General features: G+C 45.2%; 1 protein-coding gene across 2 annotated transcripts in view; it reads right to left on the bottom strand.

Annotated features, from left to right (window-relative positions):
* CPAMD8 (C3 and PZP like alpha-2-macroglobulin domain containing 8) overlaps window positions 1-22,642 on the bottom strand; it is a 510,164-nt gene that overhangs the window by 359,291 nt on the left and 128,231 nt on the right. For both annotated transcript variants that reach the window (XM_029614183.1, XM_029614185.1), the window contains exons 12-13: window positions 5,368-5,538; window positions 4,609-4,737 (exon numbers count right to left, since the gene is read on the bottom strand). In XM_029614183.1, the coding sequence (XP_029470043.1) occupies window positions 4,609-4,737; window positions 5,368-5,538 (300 nt within the window). The remainder of the gene's footprint in view (window positions 1-4,608; window positions 4,738-5,367; window positions 5,539-22,642) is intronic.

Here is a 22,642-nt window from a genome sequence, read left to right as displayed (position 1 = left end):
CATCACATGATCTCCCCCCCCTTTTTTATTTTTTTAGGACAAGACTGCCTTAACCCCAAGATCAGGGCAAGACTGCAGAGTTTGCACCACCTCCATCTGCTGGAGACAGAGAAATACTGAGGAGATGCAGGTAGCACACCAAGTTAAGAGGTGGGTGCCCTTCAAGTTTTTCTCTGTCTCCATCTGCTGAAAGAAAGGCATAACCCACAGTCTGAACTGATCCGGGTACGTACAGGGAATGAATGCTGCTGCAATGGAGGGGGAAATAGGGAGAGATTCTCGTTGGGGGTAGAGATAGAGATGCTGCTGAGTAAGTGAGTGGGAAAATCTAGTCAATATTGTTATATTGTCCTGGCTTCTGTCCACCAAAATAAACTCTGATATTTACCCAGAAAAATAATTAGACACGTTTTTCCACTGATTTTCTCCCATTTTTGTTCTTAGCAAAATAAACCCTGATAAATTCCTGGGAAATAAAAAATAAACAAAAACTGAAAATTAAGGTCCCTATTTATATGTATCAATGTGATGGCTGCATGAGACTCTAATGAAGATCTGCTCTTCAGCTGTGTGTGCAGTAGTTATGTTTCATATGCATCAGTTTGACACTTGTACAGAGAGGTTTGATGATAATCTGCTCTTCAGCTGTCCAAGCTGTATTCAGGCTTTATGTGTATCAGTGTGACACCTGCATTGAGGATCTGATGAAAGTCAACACAACAGAAATTATAATGAAGTTAACGTTTCTACACTGCTTCCAACCTAAAGGATAACAAACAAACAAAATATAAGGTGATTCCTTTTTATTGGATATCTTAATATATTTCTTGACTAGTTTTTGTGAGCTGTCACTTCCTTCCTCAGGTCTGAACAGAATGAGCAAAAAAATGACTTTTTTTTGTATGTTAAACTTTATTTCTGTGCTTTCATGTGGACTAATATGGTAACCACACTACTATACGGTGCTTCAACAATTTTTTAAAAATGTTTTGTCGAGAGGTCGCGTGATGTGGTGAGCTAAGCAGGATGTGCAGCTGCTGAGATCTGAGTGCCATCCCCCAATACACAAGTAATTCGCAGTACAAATTCCATGGAAAGATCTCCAATAAGCATGCTAGCAGTGCGAGGACCCAGGGAAACCTATAACTGTAAGCTTGCTGCATGAATGGCCTCGAAAATGCAAAGAAAAGAAAAAGACCAACACATCGAAACCTGTAACACCACATGTGTTAGAGGTGGTGAGAGTGAAGTAACAGCGGTGGTGAGCTGCTGCCTTGGAGAATAAATTTGATAGCATTACTGCTCAAATCTCAGAAGCCCTCAACTCTATAGTGGACATTGGCAGAACATTAGATGTCGCGGAGGCTCGCATTAGCACGTCAGAGGAGGATACAAATGCATTGCAGGAGAAAATTACAGCATTAGGAAAGAGAAAATAGGCTAGATGATCTGGAAAACAGATCAAGGATGGAGAATTTAAAATTTATGGGCCTGCCTGAATTGGTGTTGGAACACGAACTACCTGCAATGTTGAAGAACTGGCTTGTGTGACAGTTAGGCTGTATCAGAGTTACATGGGAACTTTGAGTGCAAAAGGCTGAGCTCGACCACAAGTCGTCACTGCAAAAATCTTAAATTAAGCCCACAAAAATGCCTACCAGTAAAAGAGATTTACAATGCCAAAATAAAAAAATACTGATTTTCCAAGATTATTCACAATGGGCGGTAATGCAGAGAAAGATGTCTGCAAATACATGTACCAAGCTGGTGAAACTCAACATACACTTTTCTCTTCAGTTCCCAGCAAGACTGAAAGTCTGTCATGGGAATACCAACCGTATTTTCAGTAAGGTTGAAGAAGCCACACGTTATCTAAATCAAATACAAAAATCTGGTAAATAATAAAGGAGGGGACTGTGTATCTGATGCTAAAAGTGGCAAACCAGCTAGCACTATTTTTTGTTGCCTGGATATACATTTGTGGAAATCTGGATGCACAACGATTACCTGCACGATGTGACCAAATTCTGAATTTTTTTTTTTACTATGTTTTTTCTTTCTTCTCGTTTGTTTTTGTTTTTTCTCCTGTACAGTCGGACTGTGGCTGGAACCAGATGTGGATAACATGACAAAATGAGTGATGTGCTCTTCAACTTCCAGATGACAGGAAACTTACCACCTTTAAAAGCCCTATGCGCGCCAAAGCTGGGAGATATGCGCAGACGTCGGGCAGGCACAAACCGCGTGGATTTAAACACAACACAAGAGTATGCACATATCTCCAGGTACGCAGACAAATAATGTTTTGCAAAAAAAAGGGTAGGGTGTGGGCATGGCCTAGGCAGGGCATAAGAGCTCCTAATTTTCTCAATGAAACCTACGAATAAGTATTTATGTGCACAAGTATACGCTGGGGTCCCCTGCCATGTAGATTTATTTTTGCTACGGATGGTGTGTAAGTCCTGAAACAAAAAAAACTAAAGTGGTTAGCGGGGTTTTAAGGATTGTGGCTAACAGGGTAAAAGGTAGGCTAGTTAACTAGGGGGGGTAAGAAGTCCTCTCCTTTACCTGGGTGAACTGGGAATGAACTGGGGAGACTGGTAATTGCATCGGCATGCATGTCTACTAAAATCCCCCCGCTTACATGGTAGAGACAGGATTTGTGTGCACATGTGTATGTACACGCATACAGCCTATTTTATACCATACCGCATATACACATGTAGGTATTATGGCCATGAGCCAGCAATACGCAGCAATACGCAGGGGTAACTTGCGCACGCCGGCCAGCCTCCGGCGCACGATCCCCTGGCCCAACCGCTGTGCCGGAGGCCTCGGTCCCGCCCATGCCCTGCCCCTTTCACAAAGCCCCGGGACATACGCGCGTCCCGGGGCTTTGCAAGATAGGCTCAGCGCGCACAGGAGCAGTTATGCACATAAATCCTGAGGATTTACACGCGTAAGCCATTTAAAATCCGCCCCTTAGTGGGGATAGGGGAGGGAAAGGGAGGGTGGGGGGGAGACAGAGGCAAGAGGAGAAAGAGAAGAAGCAGCTGCAGGAGTACTAAGTGGTTCTACTTGTCTAAAAGGTACTTCAGACCTTCTCAATATCGCAGGTACCTTTTGGTCAGTATGGGAGAAGACAGGCATCTGATATTTTAGAAACTGCTATGTTTATAACAGAATTCTCCATATATCCAAGCAGGAACATCTTAAACTTTGGAAGAGATGGATGAATCAAATATATGCTGCTCAATGTACTTCAGAAACCCGCAGGGTAGCAATTCTATTGCATCATTCTGTGTCTTTCAAGATATGCAAAACTATAGTAGATCCTAGAGGCAGATAGGTAATAGTACTTCGGAAATTATTTGAGATTGATACCATGATGGCATCCATATATGCACCAAATGTGTACAATCATTCATTTTTCACTAAGATTGTGTCACTTATAAATTCCCTAGGGCCAGCCCAGATACTGTTTGAGGGAGATTTTAATTGTGTGAGAGACCCACAGCTCGATCAGCAATCCAGGGTTAAGTTAAAGCCAATAGGCAACAGGGGTGGGAGCCCTGAAAAATATCACTGCCCTTTCGTTTTCGTTCTGGGGGGGTGAGCCATTTTGGGTCCATCCTGGATCATGTTTTGTTTTGTTTTTATTTGCGGTTGTACCATTTCATTTAAAAAAAAAATAAATTATAAAAAAACAAAGCTCTCCCCACCTCCCAGGAATCACCACAAACACCCGGTGGTCTAGCAGGGGCCCAGGAGTGACCTCCCACTCCCAGACCAGCAGCTGCCTTCATTCAAAATGGCACTAGCCGCCCTTTGCCCTTAATTTGTGACAGGGGTACTGGTGCCATAGAGCGCTGGATACATTCAGAAAGACTTGGTCTGCCTATATAAAAGTACTTGTGACAGATTTACAATTGAAGTTTTTGCATAATTGAACCAGTGGGACTGAATTACCCATAGAAGCATACATACTGCCTGTGGGAACTGGCCGGATGAGAGGTAGAAAGAAAAGGGGGTGGGGGGGATGCAGGAAGGGGAAAAAATGATATGTCATATGCTAGGTAACATTTTACTGAATGTTGAAGCTGTCAGTGCCTGTTAAAAAGTTTAAAAAACTGAATAAAGATATTATTCAAAAAAATGTTTTGTCTCTCATACATACAGAAGTAAAACAAAAGTCAGCGTAGTGTATCTGCATGATACTGTGTTTATTGTACTCTCCAACTTGAATGATTTAAAAAAATAAATAAATATCTTTGCTAGTACCTGACGCTGTATTATGTTCTCCTGGATCAGCCAATAGTAACAAATGAAAGACAAGAAGGCACCCATGGGATTCCTTTCAGAATAACCAGGTCATTCTGGGGTAGTGGAGCAGAGGTGAAGCGGTGTGAGTGGGGAAAAAGGATATCCAGGAACTCCAGAAATAATAGTGTGAAAGTAGCACAATCACTCTACATCTAACAGTGAAACATTTCCAATTAAGTTCAGCTGCTCAGGTCCAGGACCATGTTAGCCTGAATCCAGCCAGAAAATGGCAAACTGTTACTGAATACATATTTTGTTTACACTGTGCTGCAACGTAGTCCTTACCTGTAACAGCTTGCCAGGCGCCTGAAGCTGAATGTGACATTTGCTTGGTGAGTACCAGCTGCTGATGGACAAATAGTTGGGTAGATAGTGGTCCCCTGCTGCTTTTCCATTGATTGCCATCACTTTTGTCTTAGAAAGATGCATAAGAAGAATATTACAAAGCGAACAACACTTATTCTATTGCTCTGTACAGTTCCTGGAGTACAAATGCTATATAAATCATCAAAATACAGCCAATTCCTTCTTTACCATGGTTGCAAAGACAACTGTTTCTTTTTACCCCCTTGTTTCATAGTAACAGTAAAATATCACACCAGTCTGCCCCATGTCTGTAAGCACCTGAGCCCAAACGGGAATAGAAGGCACTGAAACAACCTTTGCCTAGGACATCATTTTGTCTAGCAGGATCAGGTGAGGACAGACCAGCGAGGCCAGCTATTGCCGGTCTACATGACAACAACCCTACTTGTTTGTAACAAGAATTTTGTATTGCCTGGGTTCCTTTTTGCATGAGCAGATAGGTGGAAAGGGATAAGAAAGTGATTTAAATAGTTACAGAAATACAAGGATAGTTTCTTCATTGTTCATAAACTGCATTGTTTCTTGGGGGGGGGGGGGTTGTTGCTATATATCTAATACATCTAATATTTAAAGAATATCTGTTTTCTCTTTGGAAAGTGTATTTTGTTGCTATCAATAAAAAAAAAATTCCAATTACAAAAACAGATTTTTCTTGTCAAGAGATTGCTTGCTGCTTACCTCCAGCCAGACGTACTGTGCAGCTGGGGGTATGGATGGAATTTCAAACTCCACCAGCCCATTTCTGGAGACTAATTCGCTAGTGTAAACGTTGTCCTTGGATGTCAGCTCTGCCTTGATGTGTACAGTCACATCATCTGCTGGACTACCATCTGGATAAGTGACTTCAACCTGGTTTATACAAATAATTCATTTTTTTGTTTATTTTTGATTGCTTTCATTAATCACAACATATACAAACAATATTGACAGCCAACCCTTTATCCATTTAGGCTTATAATTATCATTTTTCATACTGCAGACTTCTCGCTCCAAAATCTAAACACATGAATTTTATTACAGATCTTCCTTCGGCAACTCCTTTACTAGTCTACTTTAAATAATATATGGCTAGTAGTGTCACATAACCAAAAATTGGTAAAATACAATACAATTTCTATTTACAGTATATCCTACCTTTCTAGTACAACAAATACAATTCAACAATTATACAAATAAAAGCGAGCATGAAAATACAATAACTAAATTCAATGAGGCTGATATTTAGCTATGGTGTGCTGGATAAACTTATCTGGCTAACTTATCCTGGGTATTCAGTAGTGCATCTGTGCTGCTGAATTTACCCAGCTAAGCCAAAATTAGCTGAGTAAGTTCATCTGGCTAACTTTAGAACTGCTTTAAGTTACTCAGCTAACTTACCCTTAGATTTATCATTTTGCATTAAATTGCAAAAAATAGCACCTGTGATTAAAAAAAAAAGCTATTTTACCACTTTTATCGCATTTTGGGCTGAGAGAGAAGGAGAGACTCTTTATAAGGCTCTCATAAGTAAACTATTTATACCGCTGTAAAAGGGGCAACTAGTAACTTGGGGTGATGGCCTAAGTTTTTGTGGGCAGTTTTACATGCAAAGTCAGAGATACGAACAGCATAGTACACATCAGTGAAGATTTTTTGTGACTTGGAGTAAAGAAAGGTACACAAAGATGAGATTTGTACATTGTACTCTCGAACTAGCTTGATAGCAGCCAGGTAGAAAGTGCATCAAGCTAGGTTGAGAGAACATTGTACAAATCTAATTTTTTAAATACCTTTTATCCTTCCAAATCACATAAAATCTTCACTAATGTCTACTGTGCTGTTCATACCTCTGACTGTGCATGTAAAACTGCCCCCCAAAACCTAGGCCACCACCAAAACCTCATCCTAAGTTCAGAATGGCCCCTCTTACAGTGGTATAAAAAGTTGCCTAATACATGTGTCTCCCCAGAGGCATTCTCTCACTCTCTTTTTCCCCTCTCAGCATTAAATCCCGTGATAGCATGCATTATGCTATCGCATGCAACATTAAACACCCCTCATTTTTATAAACTCCTCCCATTTGACTACATTTTTAAAATTTGTATATGCATCTTGCGATGCGTTATTTATTGCATGTGTTATGGGCTTATCTCGCCCTAACGCAATTTGAAAAATGACCTCCTTGGCCAGATAATGCTGAATATCAGTGTTTATCTAGCTAGAAGTTAGGGATATAGGAACACCCTTACCATATCCCTGACTTACAGTTCAACAGGATATTGAAACAGTACCATTGTCCAGCTAAGTCTAAACTTAGCTGGATAAATGGTGCTGAATGTCGACCTCAAGAAATGTATTAGCTAGGGATAAATTAGTTTAACACCACTAGCAGGGTTAAAGTTACAACAGTTGCAGCCTGGCACAAACTCCCACATGAGACTAACTTCTCATCCTAACAACTTTTTCCTCAAGGTCTCCTGCACCACTCACAAAGGTGGAAGCCCCTTTGGTTTGCCACTTTGGCAGCAACCCGCTGATAGTGATAACAACCTGTCCCCAGAACTGGATCAGCTCTTCACCCTGGCCTGGAGCTGCAAGCAAGGCCTGGAGCTTATGCTAAAGCTGCTGGTGGAACTGAAGCTGCTCAGCCAAGCCAGTTTTACCTCCACAATCTTCTGTAAACCCACCCAGCCATGAAGCCAGAAATATTGCTGCTCCAGATTAAAGACAAAGAGGTCAATATTAAAAGCCATATAGCCAGATAACTCACAAATTATCTGGCTAAATGGCAAGATTGTGAATATTGAGCCACTTATCCCAGCTAAAATCTAGCTGGGAATAAAAAGGAAAATTGGTTTTTACCTGCTAATTTTCATTCCTGTAGTACCACGGATCAGTCCAGATTCTTGGGTTCATTCCCCCCAGCCAGCAGATGGAGACTGAGAAAAATATCGCTGACATTGTATCATAAACCCCAGTGCCCCCTGCAGTTCCTCAGTATATATCTGTACCAAAGCAGAAAGTAGTAAAAATAGCAAAAGTTTGAACAAGAAAAACTGATTCCAACAAAACTGAACACATCAGAGAACAATATTATAGTTGAGTGGACGACTCTCCCCTTACACTTCCCTTTCCCCAATAGGGCAGGTTCTGGACTGATCCGTGGTACTACAGGAACAAAAATTAGCAGGTAAGAACCAATTTTCCTTTCCCTGTACGTACCCAGATCAGTCCAGACTCCAGGGATGTACCAAAGCCTTTTACTCAGGGTGGGACCTGGAGAGTCCCGCTCGCAAAACACTCTCGCCAAACAAAGGAGATCCCGTATACCCTACATCCAGACGATAGTGCCAAGCAAAAGTATGCAGCGACTTCCAAGTTGCCACCCTGCAAATCTCCTGTAGAGAAACAAGCTGTGCTTCTGCCAATGAGATCGCTTGTGAACATGTAGAATGAGCATGCAAACCTTCCGGAACCGGGCGACCCAGAGTCATATACGTAGAAGCAATCGCCTCCATTAACCAACACACAATAGAGGCTTTAGAAGTCTTGTGACCTTTTGTTTGCACCACTCCACAATACGAAGAGATAATCAGAGATAATGGGAGACTTCAATTACCCCAATATAGACTGGGTAAATGTATCATCGGGTCACGCTAGAGAGATAACGTTCCTGGATGGAATAAATGATAGCTTTATGGAGCAATTGGTTCAGGAACCGACGAGAGAGGGAGCAATTTTAGATCTAATTCTCAGTGGAGCACAGGACTTGGTGAGAGAGGTAACGGTGGTGGGGCCGCTTGGCAATAGTGATCATAATATGATCAAATTTGATTTAATGACTGGAAAAGGAACAGTGTGCAAATCCAAGGCTCTCGTGCTAAACTTTCAAAAGGGAAACTTTGATAAAATGAGAAAAATTGTTAGAAAAAAACTGAAAGGAGCAGCTACAAAAGTAAAAAATGTCCAAGAGGCGTGGTCATTGTTAAAAAATACCATTCTAGAAGCACAGTCCAGATGTATTCCACACATTAAGAAAGGTGGAAAGAAGGCAAAACGATTACCGGCATAGTTAAAAGGGGAGGTGAAAGAAGCTATTTTAGCCAAAAGATCTTCATTCAAAAATTGGAAGAAGGATCCAACAGAAGAAAATAGGATAAAGCATAAACATTGGCAAGTTAAATGTAAGACATTGATAAGACAGGCTAAGAGAGAATTTGAAAAGAAGTTGGCTGTAGAGGCAAAAACTCACAGTAAAAACCTTTTTAAATATATCCGAAGCAGAAAGCCTGTGAGGGAGTCAGTTGGACCGTTAGATGATCGAGGGGTTAAAGGGGCACTTAGAGAAGATAAGGCCATCGCGGAAAGATTAAATGATTTCTTTGCTTCGGTGTTTACTGAAGAGGATGTTGGGGAGGTACCCGTAATGGAGAAGGTTTTCATGGGTAATGATTCAGATGGACTGAATCAAATCACGGTGAACCTAGAAGATGTGGTAGGCCTGATTGACAAACTGAAGAGTAGTAAATCACCTGGACCGGATGGTATACACCCCAGAGTTCTTAAGGAACTAAAAAATGAAATTTCAGACCTATTAGTAAAAATTTGTAACTTATCATTAAAATCATCCATTGTACCTGAAGACTGGAGGATAGCAAATGTAACCCCAATATTTAAAAAGGGCTCCAGGGGCGATCCGGGAAACTACAGACCGGTTAGCCTGACTTCAGTGCCAGGAAAAATAGTGGAAAGTGTTCTAAACATCAAAATCACAGAACATATAGAAAGACATGGTTTAATGGAACAAAGTCAGCATAGCTTTACCCAGGGCAAGTCTTGCCTCACAAATCTGCTTCACTTTTTTGAAGGAGTTAATAAACATGTGGATAAAGGTGAACCGGTAGATATAGTATACTTGGATTTTCAGAAGGCGTTTGACAAAGTTCCTCATGAGAGGCTTCTAGGAAAAGTAAAACGTCATGGGATAGGTGGAGATGTCCTTTCGTGGATTGCAAACTGGCTAAAAGACAGGAAACAGAGAGTAGGATTAAATGGGCAATTTTCTCAGTGGAAGGGAGTGGACAGTGGAGTGCCTCAGGGATCTGTATTGGGACCCTTACTGTTCAATATATTTATAAATGATCTGGAAAGAAATACGACGAGTGAGATAATCAAATTTGCAGATGACACAAAATTGTTCAGAGTAGTTAAATCACAAGCAGATTGTGATAAATTGCAGGAAGACCTTGTGAGACTGGAAAATTGGGCATCCAAATGGCAGATGAAATTTAATGTGGATAAGTGCAAGGTGATGCATATAGGGAAAAATAACCCATGCTATAATTACACGATGATGGGTTCCATATTAGGTGCTACAACCCAAGAAAGAGATCTAGGTGTCATAGTGGATAACACATTGAAATCGTCGGTTCAGTGTGCTGCGGCAGTCAAAAAAGCAAACAGAATGTTGGGAATTATTAGAAAAGGAATGATGAATAAAACGGAAAATGTCATAATGCCTCTGTATCGCTCCATGGTGAGACCGCACCTTGAATACTGTGTACAATTCTGGTCGCCGCATCTCAAAAAAGATATAATTGCGATGGAGAAGGTACAGAGAAGGGCTACCAAAATGATAAGGGGAATGGAACAATTTCCCTATGAGGAAAGACTAAAGAGGTTAGGACTTTTCAGCTTGGAGAAGAGACGACTGAGGGGGGATATGATAGAGGTGTTTAAAATCATGAGAGGTCTAGAACGGGAAGATGTGAATCGGTTATTTACTCTTTCGGATAGTAGAAAGACTAGGGGACACTCCATGAAGTTAGCATGGGGCACATTTAAAACTAATCGGAGAAAGTTCTTTTTTACTCAACGCACAATTAAACTCTGGAATTTGTTGCCAGAGAATGTGGTTCGTGCAGTTAGTATAGCTGTGTTTAAAAAAGGATTGGATAAGTTCTTGAAGGAGAAGTCCATTACCTGCTATTACGTTCACTTAGAGAATAGCCACTGCCATTAGCAATGGTTACATGGAATAGACTTAGTTTTTGGGTACTTGCCAGGTTCTTATGGCCTGGATTGGCCACTGTTGGAAACAGGATGCTGGGCTTGATGGACCCTTGGTCTGACCCAGTATGGCATTTTCTTATGTTCTTATGTTCTTATGACCTTCAAAATTCATTCGTATCCTCTAGGTAACGTAACAAAGCTCTCCAAACATCCAAATGTCTGAGCTCCCTCACATGAGGATCGGACGCCTCTAAGGTCGGAAAAGCCGGAAGTTCCACCAACTGATTAACATGAAACACTGAGACCACCTTTGGCAAAAATGAAGGTACCGTCCCTTAAGAAAATCCCCGAATCTGAAATCTGAAGGAAAGGATCGCGGCAAGACAGAGCCTGCAATTCAGAAATCCTCCTAGCCAAACAAATGGCCACAAGAAAAACCATCTTAAGAGTCAAATCCTTCAACGTTGACCTCCAAAATGGTTCAAAAGGAGTTTCACACAAACTTCTAAGGATGAGATTAAGATTCCAGGATGGACAAGACCTCCATAGATTCATTGTTCCCCTAAGAAACCTAATGACATCTGGATGAGCCGAAATAAGAGAACCATCAATTTTACCATGAAGAGAGCCCAGCGCGGCCACCTACACTTTAAGCGAACTGAGCGACAAGCCCTTGGCGAAGCCTTCTTGCAAGAAAGATAGAATGTCAGGAATTAAAGCCCTTAGCAGACGCACTCCCTTAGTGGAACACCAGGTCTCAAAAACCTTCCATACTCTAACGTAAGACAGGTTAGCAGACTTCCTTCTAGCTTGTAACAACTTAGTGACAACAGATTCCAGATAACCTTTCTACCTCAGATGGCTCCTCTCAAAAACCATACTACTAGACAAAAGTGAGCACCTGGTCTGAAAATATGGGACCTTGATGAAGAAGACGGTTCAGGTGCCTGAAACGAAGCGGCCCGTCCACTGCCAGATTGAATAGATCCACGAACCACAGAACACCAGCACACGGCACTTAACTCAATATGTGCATCTTTGTTATTTTATTGCACTTTTAACATAAGTAAAAATATACAGTTCAATAGAATTATGCATAGACAAGAAAAAGGACAATATTTATAACTTTCATCAACTAGTCTTTATTATGAAACTATGTTACCGAACTTTAATGGCACTTTTATAGATAGTATTAATATACACAACCTCCATAATTTTATATGAGTCTATCTGTAAACCGTTGTGATGGTATATAACTTAACGACGGTATAGAAAAGATTTTTGTTGCGTCTGTCGGTACTAGACGGCTTTGCCCCGTTAGCCTCACCTTATTCACGGCTCCTCCCGCTTACCTAGGAAAGATGGCTACCACAGCGTCTACAAGCCGACCTCTCCGGCATCCCCGGAACGGCTATGGTGCAGCCTCCCGCCATTGCTCCTCCCAGGTACCTACTAGGGTGCGGGCGCGCAACTCACGTCTTTGTACCACCCTTGGCGCGAACCTCAAGGGCGTTCCCTCATGCTGACATCACGCCATCCGGGTATATTACCTTCACTAGTTTGCTAGCTCATTGAGTTAGCAAGGACTCAAATTCGTTCTTGTCTACGCTACTCTGCTGCTTCCGTGCTGCCACTGGAAGCTCTCTCTCTGCCCTTCGGGGTAACTGCTAACTTGAGTACCCGCTCCTCGGGGGCCCTCTGCTTTATTTCAGGTGCCTTACAGGGAGCACGTACTCGCTCCTCAAGGGCCTGATCTCCCTGCCTCGGTGCCTGTACCTTCTTCAACATACCTGGTGGAATCGCATACCAACAGTAAACACCTAGTGAGTACTCTAACTCTCAGTCTATCTCAACCACAGTATCTCCTAGCTGGGAAACCTGCTGTGGAACCTCCTGTCATCATCAAGGAGAGAAGGGCTCCCTCTGCAGAGGTCCCTGAGACTGCAACTACTAGACTGCCTCACTACTGCCACCTCTGGTGGCTCTCTTCAAGCTGTTTAATAAAGAACTAACTGTGTTTTGTGCATTACGAGTCTAGCCCAGTGCTATGGCTCCTCACGGGGCTCCTCCCCATGGGCGTGGTCATCTCCACAGCACCCAAGGATCCACCAAAACACACTTAACCATAACAATTTTAAATAAATAAAATAAATGTCGAGGCCACTCCGGGGCTACCAGAATCACATCACCGCAGTGCTTCTCTATCTGACGCAGAACCTTGCCTACCAATGGCCAGATTGGGAAAACAAAAAGTAGAACCTCCTGAGGCCACAGTAGGACTAGAATGTCGACCCCTTCGGCCCCGTGCTGTCTTCTTTGACTGAAGAAGCAAAAGGCCTTGCGATTTTGACGAGTCACCATTAAGTCTACATAAGGGGATCCCCAACAATCTCAAATCATTTACATCGCGGTCTCTGATAACTCCCACTCGCCCAGATCTAACCAAGTCCGACTCAAGAAATCCACCTGAACGTTTTTGACCCCGGCTATGTGGGACGCTGCTATTCGCTCTAGATTTAGTTCCACCCAGAGAACTAACTCCTGCGCCTCCAGAGCTACTGGCCAGCTCTTGGTTACACCCTGTTGATTGATATAAGCCACTGTTGTCGCATTGTCTGACAGCACTCGCACTGCTCGATTCCTTATCAGCGGCAGAAACTCCTGTAAGGCTAAGCGCACAGCCCTGGTCTCTAGCCAATTGACAGACCATGCAGACTCTTTCCTGGACCAGGAACCCTGAACCGAGTGACATTGACAAACTGCTCCCCAACCAGAGAGACTGGCTTTGGTAGTGACTACAACCTAATCCAGAATCTCGAGGTCCACTCCACGAACAAGACTGGCCGTCTGAAGCCACCATGAAAGACTGTCTTTAACAAAGTCCTTGAGAGGCAATAGTAGATGATACTCTTCCAAAATCGGCTTCCACCGCACTAACAACGCCTTCTGCAGCAGTCTCATATGGGAAAATGCCCATGGAACTAAGTCTAGCATGGAAGCCATCGAGCCGAGGACCTGCAAATAGTCCCAGACCTTGGGTACGTGAAACTGCAAAAACCGCCTAATCTGCTGCTGAAGCTTCAGGATCCAGTCTTGAGAAAGCTACACCCTGCCCACCAGAGTGTCGAACCGGGTCCCCAAGTATTCCAAGGACTGCGCTGCAGACAACTGACTCTTGGAGACATTCACCACCCAACCAAGGGACTGGTTTGTGGCATAGAATCTCTGACTTTGCCCTGACCAGCCAGTCGTCCAGATATGGGTGGACTAGAATCCAATCCTTCCGGAGAGACGCTGTCACCAAAACCATCACCTTGGTGAAAGTGCGTGGGGCTGTGGCTGGACCAAACAGAAGGGCCTGAAACTGAAAGTGCAGCCTGAGAATCATGAAACGAAGAAAACGTTGTGAGTCCTGATGAATGGGGATATGTAAATAAGCCTCCCTGAGATCCAGAGACGCCAGGTACTCTCCTTTGCGCACCGCCACTATTACCAAACTCAGGGTCTCCATCCTGAAGCAGGGCACCATGAGCGCTGCAGTCACCTTCTTTAAATCTAGTATTGGATGTAAAGTGCCTTCCTTCTTAGGACAAGGAAATAATTGGAATATCTTCCCTGGCACAGCTCTGTTCGGGGAACCAGGACCACAGCCCCCAGGCGTTGCAGGCGATCTAGCATCATCTGAACCACCAACTTCTTGTCCAGGTAACTGCACGGGGAAATTAGGAACAGCTTGCGCATGGGCCGAGCAAATTCTAGAGCGTATCCGTCTCTTATCACGCTGAGGACCCACTGGTCCTGCGTAATCTTGGTCCACTCGTCATAAAACTGCCTTAACCGACCACCTATAGTAGGAATGATGGAGTGGACAAGCCTCGCTTCATAGTGAGGACTTGGCTCCCGCTGAAGATCCCCCGGCAGTGCCTCGAAAAGGCCTTCAGGCACCATGAAAGGACTGCCCCCAGGGCTGCCCCCGAGCCAAAAATTGCCTCTGGGAACTAGCCGCCCCCCTGGACAGACACGACCTCCTGTCGAACTGAAAATGAGACCTTGCTTGAAAAAACCTTTTTGCCTTAGGCTTATCTTTGGGCAAGCTGGGGGCCTTATTGTCGCCAAACGACTGCATTAACTGCTCAAGGTCCTCCCCAAACAAGAGGTGACCTTAAAAGGCAGGGAAGCTAACTGTGCTTTAGAGGAAATGTCTGCCACCCAATTGCGTAACCAAAGCAATCTCCTGGCAGCCACTACAGAAGCTATAACTCTTGACGAGGTATGAACTAGATCATAGAGCGCATCCGCCCCGTAAGCCACTGCCACTTCCACTCTCTCGGCTCGGCACGCTGCAAAAAGCTGGAACAAAAAGCCGCATGCAAGCCCAGGGCTGCAACCTCAAATATCATAGAAGTGACGGCAGAAGAAGACCAACGGCCCATCCAGTCTGCCCAGCAAGCTACGCAGTTTATCCATATTTTTCCCTTTTTTCTCCCTCCCACCCGTCTCTATTGGCTTCCAGCACCCTCCGGCCCCAATTCCCTTCCACCCCTCCACCAATGCAGAGAGCAGCGCCATCCTCGTGAACATCCAGCTCAATCAGGGGTAGCAACCGCCGCAACCAGCAGGCCACACCCCTGCCCCTTACCCACCCCTGTTTTGTTTACTTTTTTTTTATTTTTTTGAGATGGCAGCCCTCCATCCTTCCGCTCCGTGAAGGTGGAACACCAACCACTGGCCACTGGCATCCCGCTCCGTGAATGCCTCTGTGGCTACTGCCGCTCCGTGCAGTGTTTTGTTGCATGAAAGTGGAACACCAACTACTGGCCACTGGCATCCCACTCCGTGAATGCCTCAGTGGCTACTGCCGCTCCGTGCAGTGTTTGCTGCCTCCTCTCTATTTATGCCCACTAGACTTGATGGATCCACAGTGTTTATCCCACGCCCCTTTGAAGTCCTTCACAGTTTTAGACTTCACCACTTCCTCCGGAAGGGCATTCCAGGCATCCACCACCCTTTCCGTGAAGAAATACTTCCTGACATTGGTTCTTAGTCTTCCTCCCCGGAGCCTCAGCTCATGACCACTGGTTCTGCTGATTTTTTTCCTACGGAAAAGGTTTGTCGTTGTCTTTGGATCATTAAAGTTTTTCAAGTATCTGAAAGTCTGAATCATATCACCCCTGCTCCTCCTTTCCTCCAGGGTGTACATATTTAGATTCTTCAATCTCTCCTCGTACGTCATCCGATGAAGATCCTCCACCTTCCTGGTCGCCCTTCTCTGTACCGCTTCCATCTTGTCTTTGTCTCTTTGTAGATACGGTCTCCAGAACTGAACACAGTACTCCAGGTGAGGCCTCACCAAGGACCTGTACAAGGGGATAATCACTTCCCTTTTCTTACTCGATATTCCTCTCTCTATGCAGCCCAGCATTCTTCTGGCTTTTGCTATCGCCTTGTCGCATTGTTTCGCAGACTTCATATCATTAGACACTATCACCCCAAGGTCCCTCTCCTGCTCCGTGCACATCAGCCTTTCCCCCCCCCATCGAATACAGTTCATTCGGATTTCCACTCCCCATATGCATGACTTTGCACTTCTTGGCATTGAATCTCAGCTGCCATATCTTCGACCACTCTTCCAGTTTCCTTAAATCCCGTCTCATTCTCTCCACTCCTTCCGGCGTGTCCACTCTGTTGCAGATCTTAGTGTCATCCGCAAAAAGACAAACCTTACCTTCTATCCCGTCCGCAATGTCGCTCACAAAGATATTGAACAGGACCGGTCCCAACACCGATCCCTGCGGCACACCACTTAAAACCGCTCTCTCTTCAGAGAAAGTACCATTTACCATCACACATTGTCTTCTGTCCGTCAACCAATTTGCAATCCAGGTCACCACCTCGGCACTCACTCCTAAGCTTCTCGTTTTATTCACCAGTCTCCTGTGCGGAACCGTATCAAAAGCTTTGCTGAAATCCAAGTAGATGACATCGAGCGCTCTTCCTTGATCCAATTCCTTGGTTACCCAGTCAAAAAAGTCAATCAGATTTGTCTGACAGGATCTTCCCCTGGTGAATCCATGTTGCCTCTGGTCCATCAATTCTCCGGACTGTAGATATTTTACTATTCTCTCTTTCAGCAGTGACTCCATTACTTTTCCCACCACTGAAGTGAGGCTAACTGGTCTGTAGTTACCAGCCTCCTCTCTGTTCCCACTCTTGTGAAGCGGGACCACCACCGCTCTTCTCCAATCTCTCGGTACCACCCCCGTTTCTAGGGATGGTTTCTTGGGATGTACAGGAAAATTGGTTCTTATCTGCTAACTTTTGTTCCTGTAGTACCACGGATCAGTCCAGACAGTGGGTTGAGCCTCCTGTCCAGCAGATGGAGACAGAGAAAAACTGAAAGGGTATCCTATATCAGGACAGTGCTCACCCTGCATCCCTTCAGTATAAACGTTATCAAAGCAGAGAAATTATAGCTAAAAACTTAACCAGAGTAAGTTCAAGCAAGTAACAAACTGTAACATCCAAATTGTAATTTGAAATTCAAACAATTCAAAGAACTGCTCTTATCTATATAGTACTGCTATATATCTATATCTATATAGAACTGCTATATCTATATAGTAGATACTTCCGGTGCCTTATAGTTCTGATATGAAGTAGACATTCCCAAAATCTGTGAATGAAAAACTTCGAGCGGATGTATCAAAGGTAAATGCAGCCAGGGTGGGAGTCTGAACTGATCTGAGGTACAACAGGAATGAAAATTAGCAGGTAAGAACCAATTTTCCTTTCCCTGTATGTACCCGGATCAGTCCAGACAGTGGCATGTACCAAAGCTTCCCTAAATAGGGTGGGACTGGGATAGTCCCGCTCGAAGCACCTGTCTGCCGAAGGAACCAAAAACTGGTACCAGTACATCAAGGTGATAATGACAAGCAAAGGTATGCAGAGATTTCCAAGTAGCTGCTCTGCATAGCTCTTGCGGAGAGACCAACTGGCTCTCTGACCAAGAGGTAGCCTGTGAACGCAAAGAATGGGCCTTTAAGCCCTCCGTAACCGTCCGGCCCCGACAGATATACGCCGACGCAATCGCCTCCTTTAGCCATTGAGCGATGATAGCTTAAGAAGCCTTGTTCCCCCTATTTGGCCCACTCCATAAGACAAAGAGATGATGTTGAACCCATTTGAGGCTTGCCCGCTACATGAGACTGCTACAGTCTGTCACCCGAACCCCGAGAGCCAAAACTTCAAATATTCTTTTGAGATAAACTTCCAACCTTCGGTCCTGAAGGTCCTTCAAGGCCGTCGCTCCCACTACCGGAATGGTAGTTCTCTTTGTGACAGTGGAAACTGAAGCGTCCACCTTAGGGATCTTGAGCACCTCTAGACACTGGTCTGGGAGAAGATAGATCTTGTCCATAGCTCTGCCCATTCGTAAGCCAGCTTCCGGAGCGTCCCATTCCCTTAGTTGTAACTGCCTCAGCATTGGATGAAATGGGAAGGTGCGTGGAGGGGCCCTTAGGCCAGCCAGGACCGGGTCTACTTTGCTAGAAGCCGAGGCACTCGTGCTTTCTTCCAGAGGGGCATCTATGCCCAGCTCGGCTAAAACAAAGGGTATGAGCGGGTCCAGCTCCTCCTGCTGGAACTGGCGTAATACCTGTGGGTCGTCCCCTTACAGCAGAGGATTCTGAGTGAGAATATCCGCATCTGGGTCAGAGTCCGGGAGCTGAGGTGGCAGATTAGTAGGATCCGGAGGGTCCGGTACCCCCGGTACAATCCGAACCCGATTCGCCCCTTGAGGATCTGGGATTTTTGGTCCCTGATTGGAGATGCCCTAGGGACCTTTGCAGGTGGAGGGCCTAAAGGAATCCTAGCAGGAGAGGGGTCTGTGGGTGGCTCATCCTGCTGTAATAAGCTGGCAACGTATGCTTTATGTAAGAGGAGAACAAAATCTGTAGAAAAACGTCTATGTGTTTTCCCTGGCATTGGGGGAGGGGGTTCATCGGGCTGAGGATCAGTGCGATCTGGTGGGGACTGAAGAAAAATCGTGTCCCTTCCCCCATCTGGCACAGACTCCGATATGAGGTCTGTAGACAATATGGCCGCCATTCCCGCGGTTTGGCCCGGCAAGTGCCTTGCAGCGCACTTGCCGGGCCAAGTGCGAACAGCTGATTTTCTCCAGCACTGAGGATCTTTCCCCGCCGGCCAGACAGCGAGAACACACTCCTTCGTGGGAGAGCCGCGATGCAGGCTCCCCGCACAGAATGCAAAACGGTGACCAAGGCATGGAAAGAAGGAATTGGGGGGGGGGGGGGGGCATGAACTGCCGCTTGAGAACGGCAAAGTCCGCCTGTGCCTGGCTGTGAGCTGTTTGCCGCTTTTTTGAATTTCTTTTTTTTTTTTTTTTTGAGAGGGACAGAGGTATTAAGACTTCCCTGCCAGCAGACCCGAGACATACAACTTCTCCAGGGTCTTAGCGGGGGAGGGACTGGACTACCAGTGTCACCCCCAAAGCCAGGCAAGAGGTCACCAGGTAGGGTCCTAGGCTGAGGAAATCAAGGGGCAAAGGCCACCTAGGCCCAGATAACAGCAAGGAGAAAAACGTTGCTTCTCCTGAAGATAAAGACAGAATTTAACTTTTCACTTTTTTTTTTTTTTAACTTTTTGATAAGTTGCTTGGTCCTTTAGCAAGACAGAAAGAAGGAAGAAAGAACTTTCCCAAAGCGAACAACTGTCTAAAGAAAGGGAACCGCAGATTCTGCTATCTGCATCTGCTGGAGACAGAGAAATACTGAAGGGACGCAGGGTGAGCACTGTCCTGATATAGGATACCCTTTCAGTTTTTCTCTGTCTCCATCTGCTGGACAGGAGGCTCAATCCACTGCCTGGTCTGATCCGGGTACGTACAGGGAACTCCAGCTTATGGTCCTCACATCCTTCAATGCGGCTGAACGATGACCGGAATCGTGATTCTCTTAGTAACCACTGAAACCACCGCATCTACCTTAGGGAGAGAAAAAAACTCCAAATCCTGCTCTGGCAAGGGATAGAGCTTTTCCATGGACCTGCCAACTTTTAAGCCAGAATCAGGAGTCCCCCATTCTTCTTCTACCAGCTTCCTAACCGACTTGTGGTATGGAAAGGCAGATGGGGGACCCCGCAAGCCATCCAAAACTGGGTCCGCTCCCTCCAAATCCTGGTCCTCTTGGGGCATTTTCACCCCAAGGACCTGAAAGGCCAAAGGGAGCAAAGCATCCAGCTCTTCCCTTTTAAAAAGGCGCACCACTTTAGGATCCTCCGCCTCATGGATTGAAACCACTGGGTATTCCCCCTGACCAGCATCCCCGGTTGCCGGATCAACCGGACCCACCGATGCTCCTTGGTCAGGCCCAAGCAGATCTCCTGCGCCCCCGAGGGCCTCATTGGGCTCCTCGGGTTCATCTCCCCCAGAGGGGGACCCAGCAACCTCTGCACCAATGGAAACCTCCTCCTGGGCAGTAACAGGCTTTCCTCCCCCTCCAGCCCTCCCTGACTGTTCCCCACAACAGATAGGGCTGGAGACAAACATAGGGAACCCTCCCCTGTTCCTCCCAACAGCCTGGGAACTGCCACCAAGAAATCCAACATGGCCACTCTTCCCGCACTGATCGGGAGAGGGATCACAGCAGAACTCGAGCCCCTGCCCAGAGCCAGCACAAATGGGTCCAAAACGCGATGCTGCTTAGCTGGTGGGGGGCAGTTGGAGGACCCCTCCCCACCATCTGCACACCCAGTGCATAAACCTAACCAGTTTAAACGTGAGCAAACCGAGCCACACACGCGGCACACTGCGAGCCATCGAGGGCAGGAGAGCCAAAAAACTCACCTCGCAAACAAAGCGCTGAAAACAGCCCCTCAAAACTCCCTAACTCCGGGAACAGACCTAAACCTAAGGGGAGGAAGCCGCCCGCACAGCAGAGCTGTGCTCCGCTGTAAACAGCCTTGACTGAAAACTTTTTTTTTTTAAATTTTATCCCAAGGAGACAAATCAGCCCCTAAGGAAAAAAGGGCCAAGCCTCCTAACAGGGATCTTAAAAAAAAAATTATTTTTTTTTTAAGCGGAGCCTGCTGCCGCCTGAACGGCCTCGTGAATTAGAGGGATCTGGACAACCAGATTTACATCACACAGGTGCACAGAAAAAGCACACACAAGGGCACCAACCCCCAGCTTGGCCACCTCAACTGGACAGGGTAGAACCATTAGAGTTCCAAAAATCAAAAAGAAACCCCCGGGAGGAAGGCTCAAAAGGAAAGAATTGATTAAAAAAAAATGGAAAAACTGCAGAACTGCAGGATTCTCACCCTCTGCCATCTGCTGGAGACAAAAAATACTGAGGAACTGCAGGGGCTTATGATACAGTGTCAGCGAAGTTTTTCTGCTGGCTGGGTGGAATGAATCCAGGAGTTTGGACTGATCCGGGTATGTACAGGGAAAGAGGCATTTCAGGAATGTTTCAGGGAGGAGTTAAGTTATCCAGCTAAATCTTTTGAGGTATATATTCAAAAGCATTTAGTCACTAACTCAGAAGTTAATTTTTGGCACAAATTAGGTGGCTAGAATTTAGCCGGCTAAGTTAGGGATGTTTCAAGGGCGAAACTGGAAGGAGTTGAATTAGCCAGCTGACCCCCTAGATTTATCAAAATGTGCTATTTTTCACTTCATGTGTATGTTATCTGGAAAGGTTTTTATCACACATGGGGGGGAGAGGGTGAGAGAGAGAGAGGGAGACCGATATGTCAGTCTACTATTTATACCACTGTAAGAAGCATAAAACTCGGAGTAGGGTTTGGGGGAGGGGTTAGGTTTAGGTGGTGGTTTTATATACACAGTAGGAGGTACAAACCGGAAAGTACACATCAATGAAGATTTTCTGCCATTTCAATTGATGAAAGGTACAAGAGGAGTTGATTTGTACAATGCTCTCCCCACCTAGCTTGTTGCACTCTCTACCTAGCTTGTTGGAAGCTAGGTAGAGAGTGCACTGTACAAATGAACTCCTCTTGTACCTTTCATCAACTGAAATGACTGAAAATCTTCAATGATGTATACTTTCCTATTTGTACCTCCTACTGTGTATGTAAAACCTACCCCCCCCCCCACCCAAGAGTCTCTCTCTCTCTCTCCTTCCCCTCAACAAGTTACCTGGATAAGTTTATCTGGCTAACTTTACTAGCCAAACTGTGTTTGAATTTGGACCTAGCCGAAGTCCTCTAAAGTAGCCATATTATTGCTTCTTCCTCCTCCCCAGAAAACAAATAAATAATGACTCCTCATCCCACCCCCCCAACACTCCTTGCCACCCAACCTCCTTCTCTCCCAAAGCCATCCCCGTTTGCAGGCCACAAGGTCACACTCTGATGTGATCCCGGGTGCTTCTGCATATTTCTTTGCTGGACAGTTATGCTGATAACTTATACTTCCAGTGTGGCTGCGAAGAGCTCATCTAGAAGTGCCCAAGATCACATGGTACTGAGATCCTGGGCCTGCAAATAGTGGAACAATTGAGGTATTGAGTGGGTGGGAGGGCTTGGCGTGGAGAAGCAGGTGGGTAGTATGGGAAGCAGGGGGCGAGGAGCCTGTATTTATTTTATTATTTTCTGGGGAGAGAGGAAAACCGGGACCTTGGCAGCAATATTATGACCAATTTAATTTTGGAGGGATTGGGGGGGGGGGGGGGCTCAACCAGAAGGGTTGTAAAAGATTTATGGTGAGGGTGGTGAATTGGGCCAGGAGGCCCGCAGTTATACGATTTTTGTTAACTATTGAAACGCCGCTTAACTTATCTTTTGAAGATATCTGGTTAAGTAGCAGGTTATCTGGCCTCAAAGGACGGATAACTTTAGGCCTAACTGGTGTAATGGGAGATACATCCCATTACTCAGGTTAAAGGGGAGTAAAGGGAAAGAGGAAGCTGGTATAGAC

The sequence above is a fragment of the Rhinatrema bivittatum genome, chromosome 8, assembly GCF_901001135.1.
Source record: "Rhinatrema bivittatum chromosome 8, aRhiBiv1.1, whole genome shotgun sequence".
In the NCBI taxonomy this organism is placed as follows: domain Eukaryota; kingdom Metazoa; phylum Chordata; class Amphibia; order Gymnophiona; family Rhinatrematidae; genus Rhinatrema; species Rhinatrema bivittatum.
Note: the sequence above shows the minus strand (reverse complement) of the source record. Positions and strands in the feature narration are given on the sequence as shown.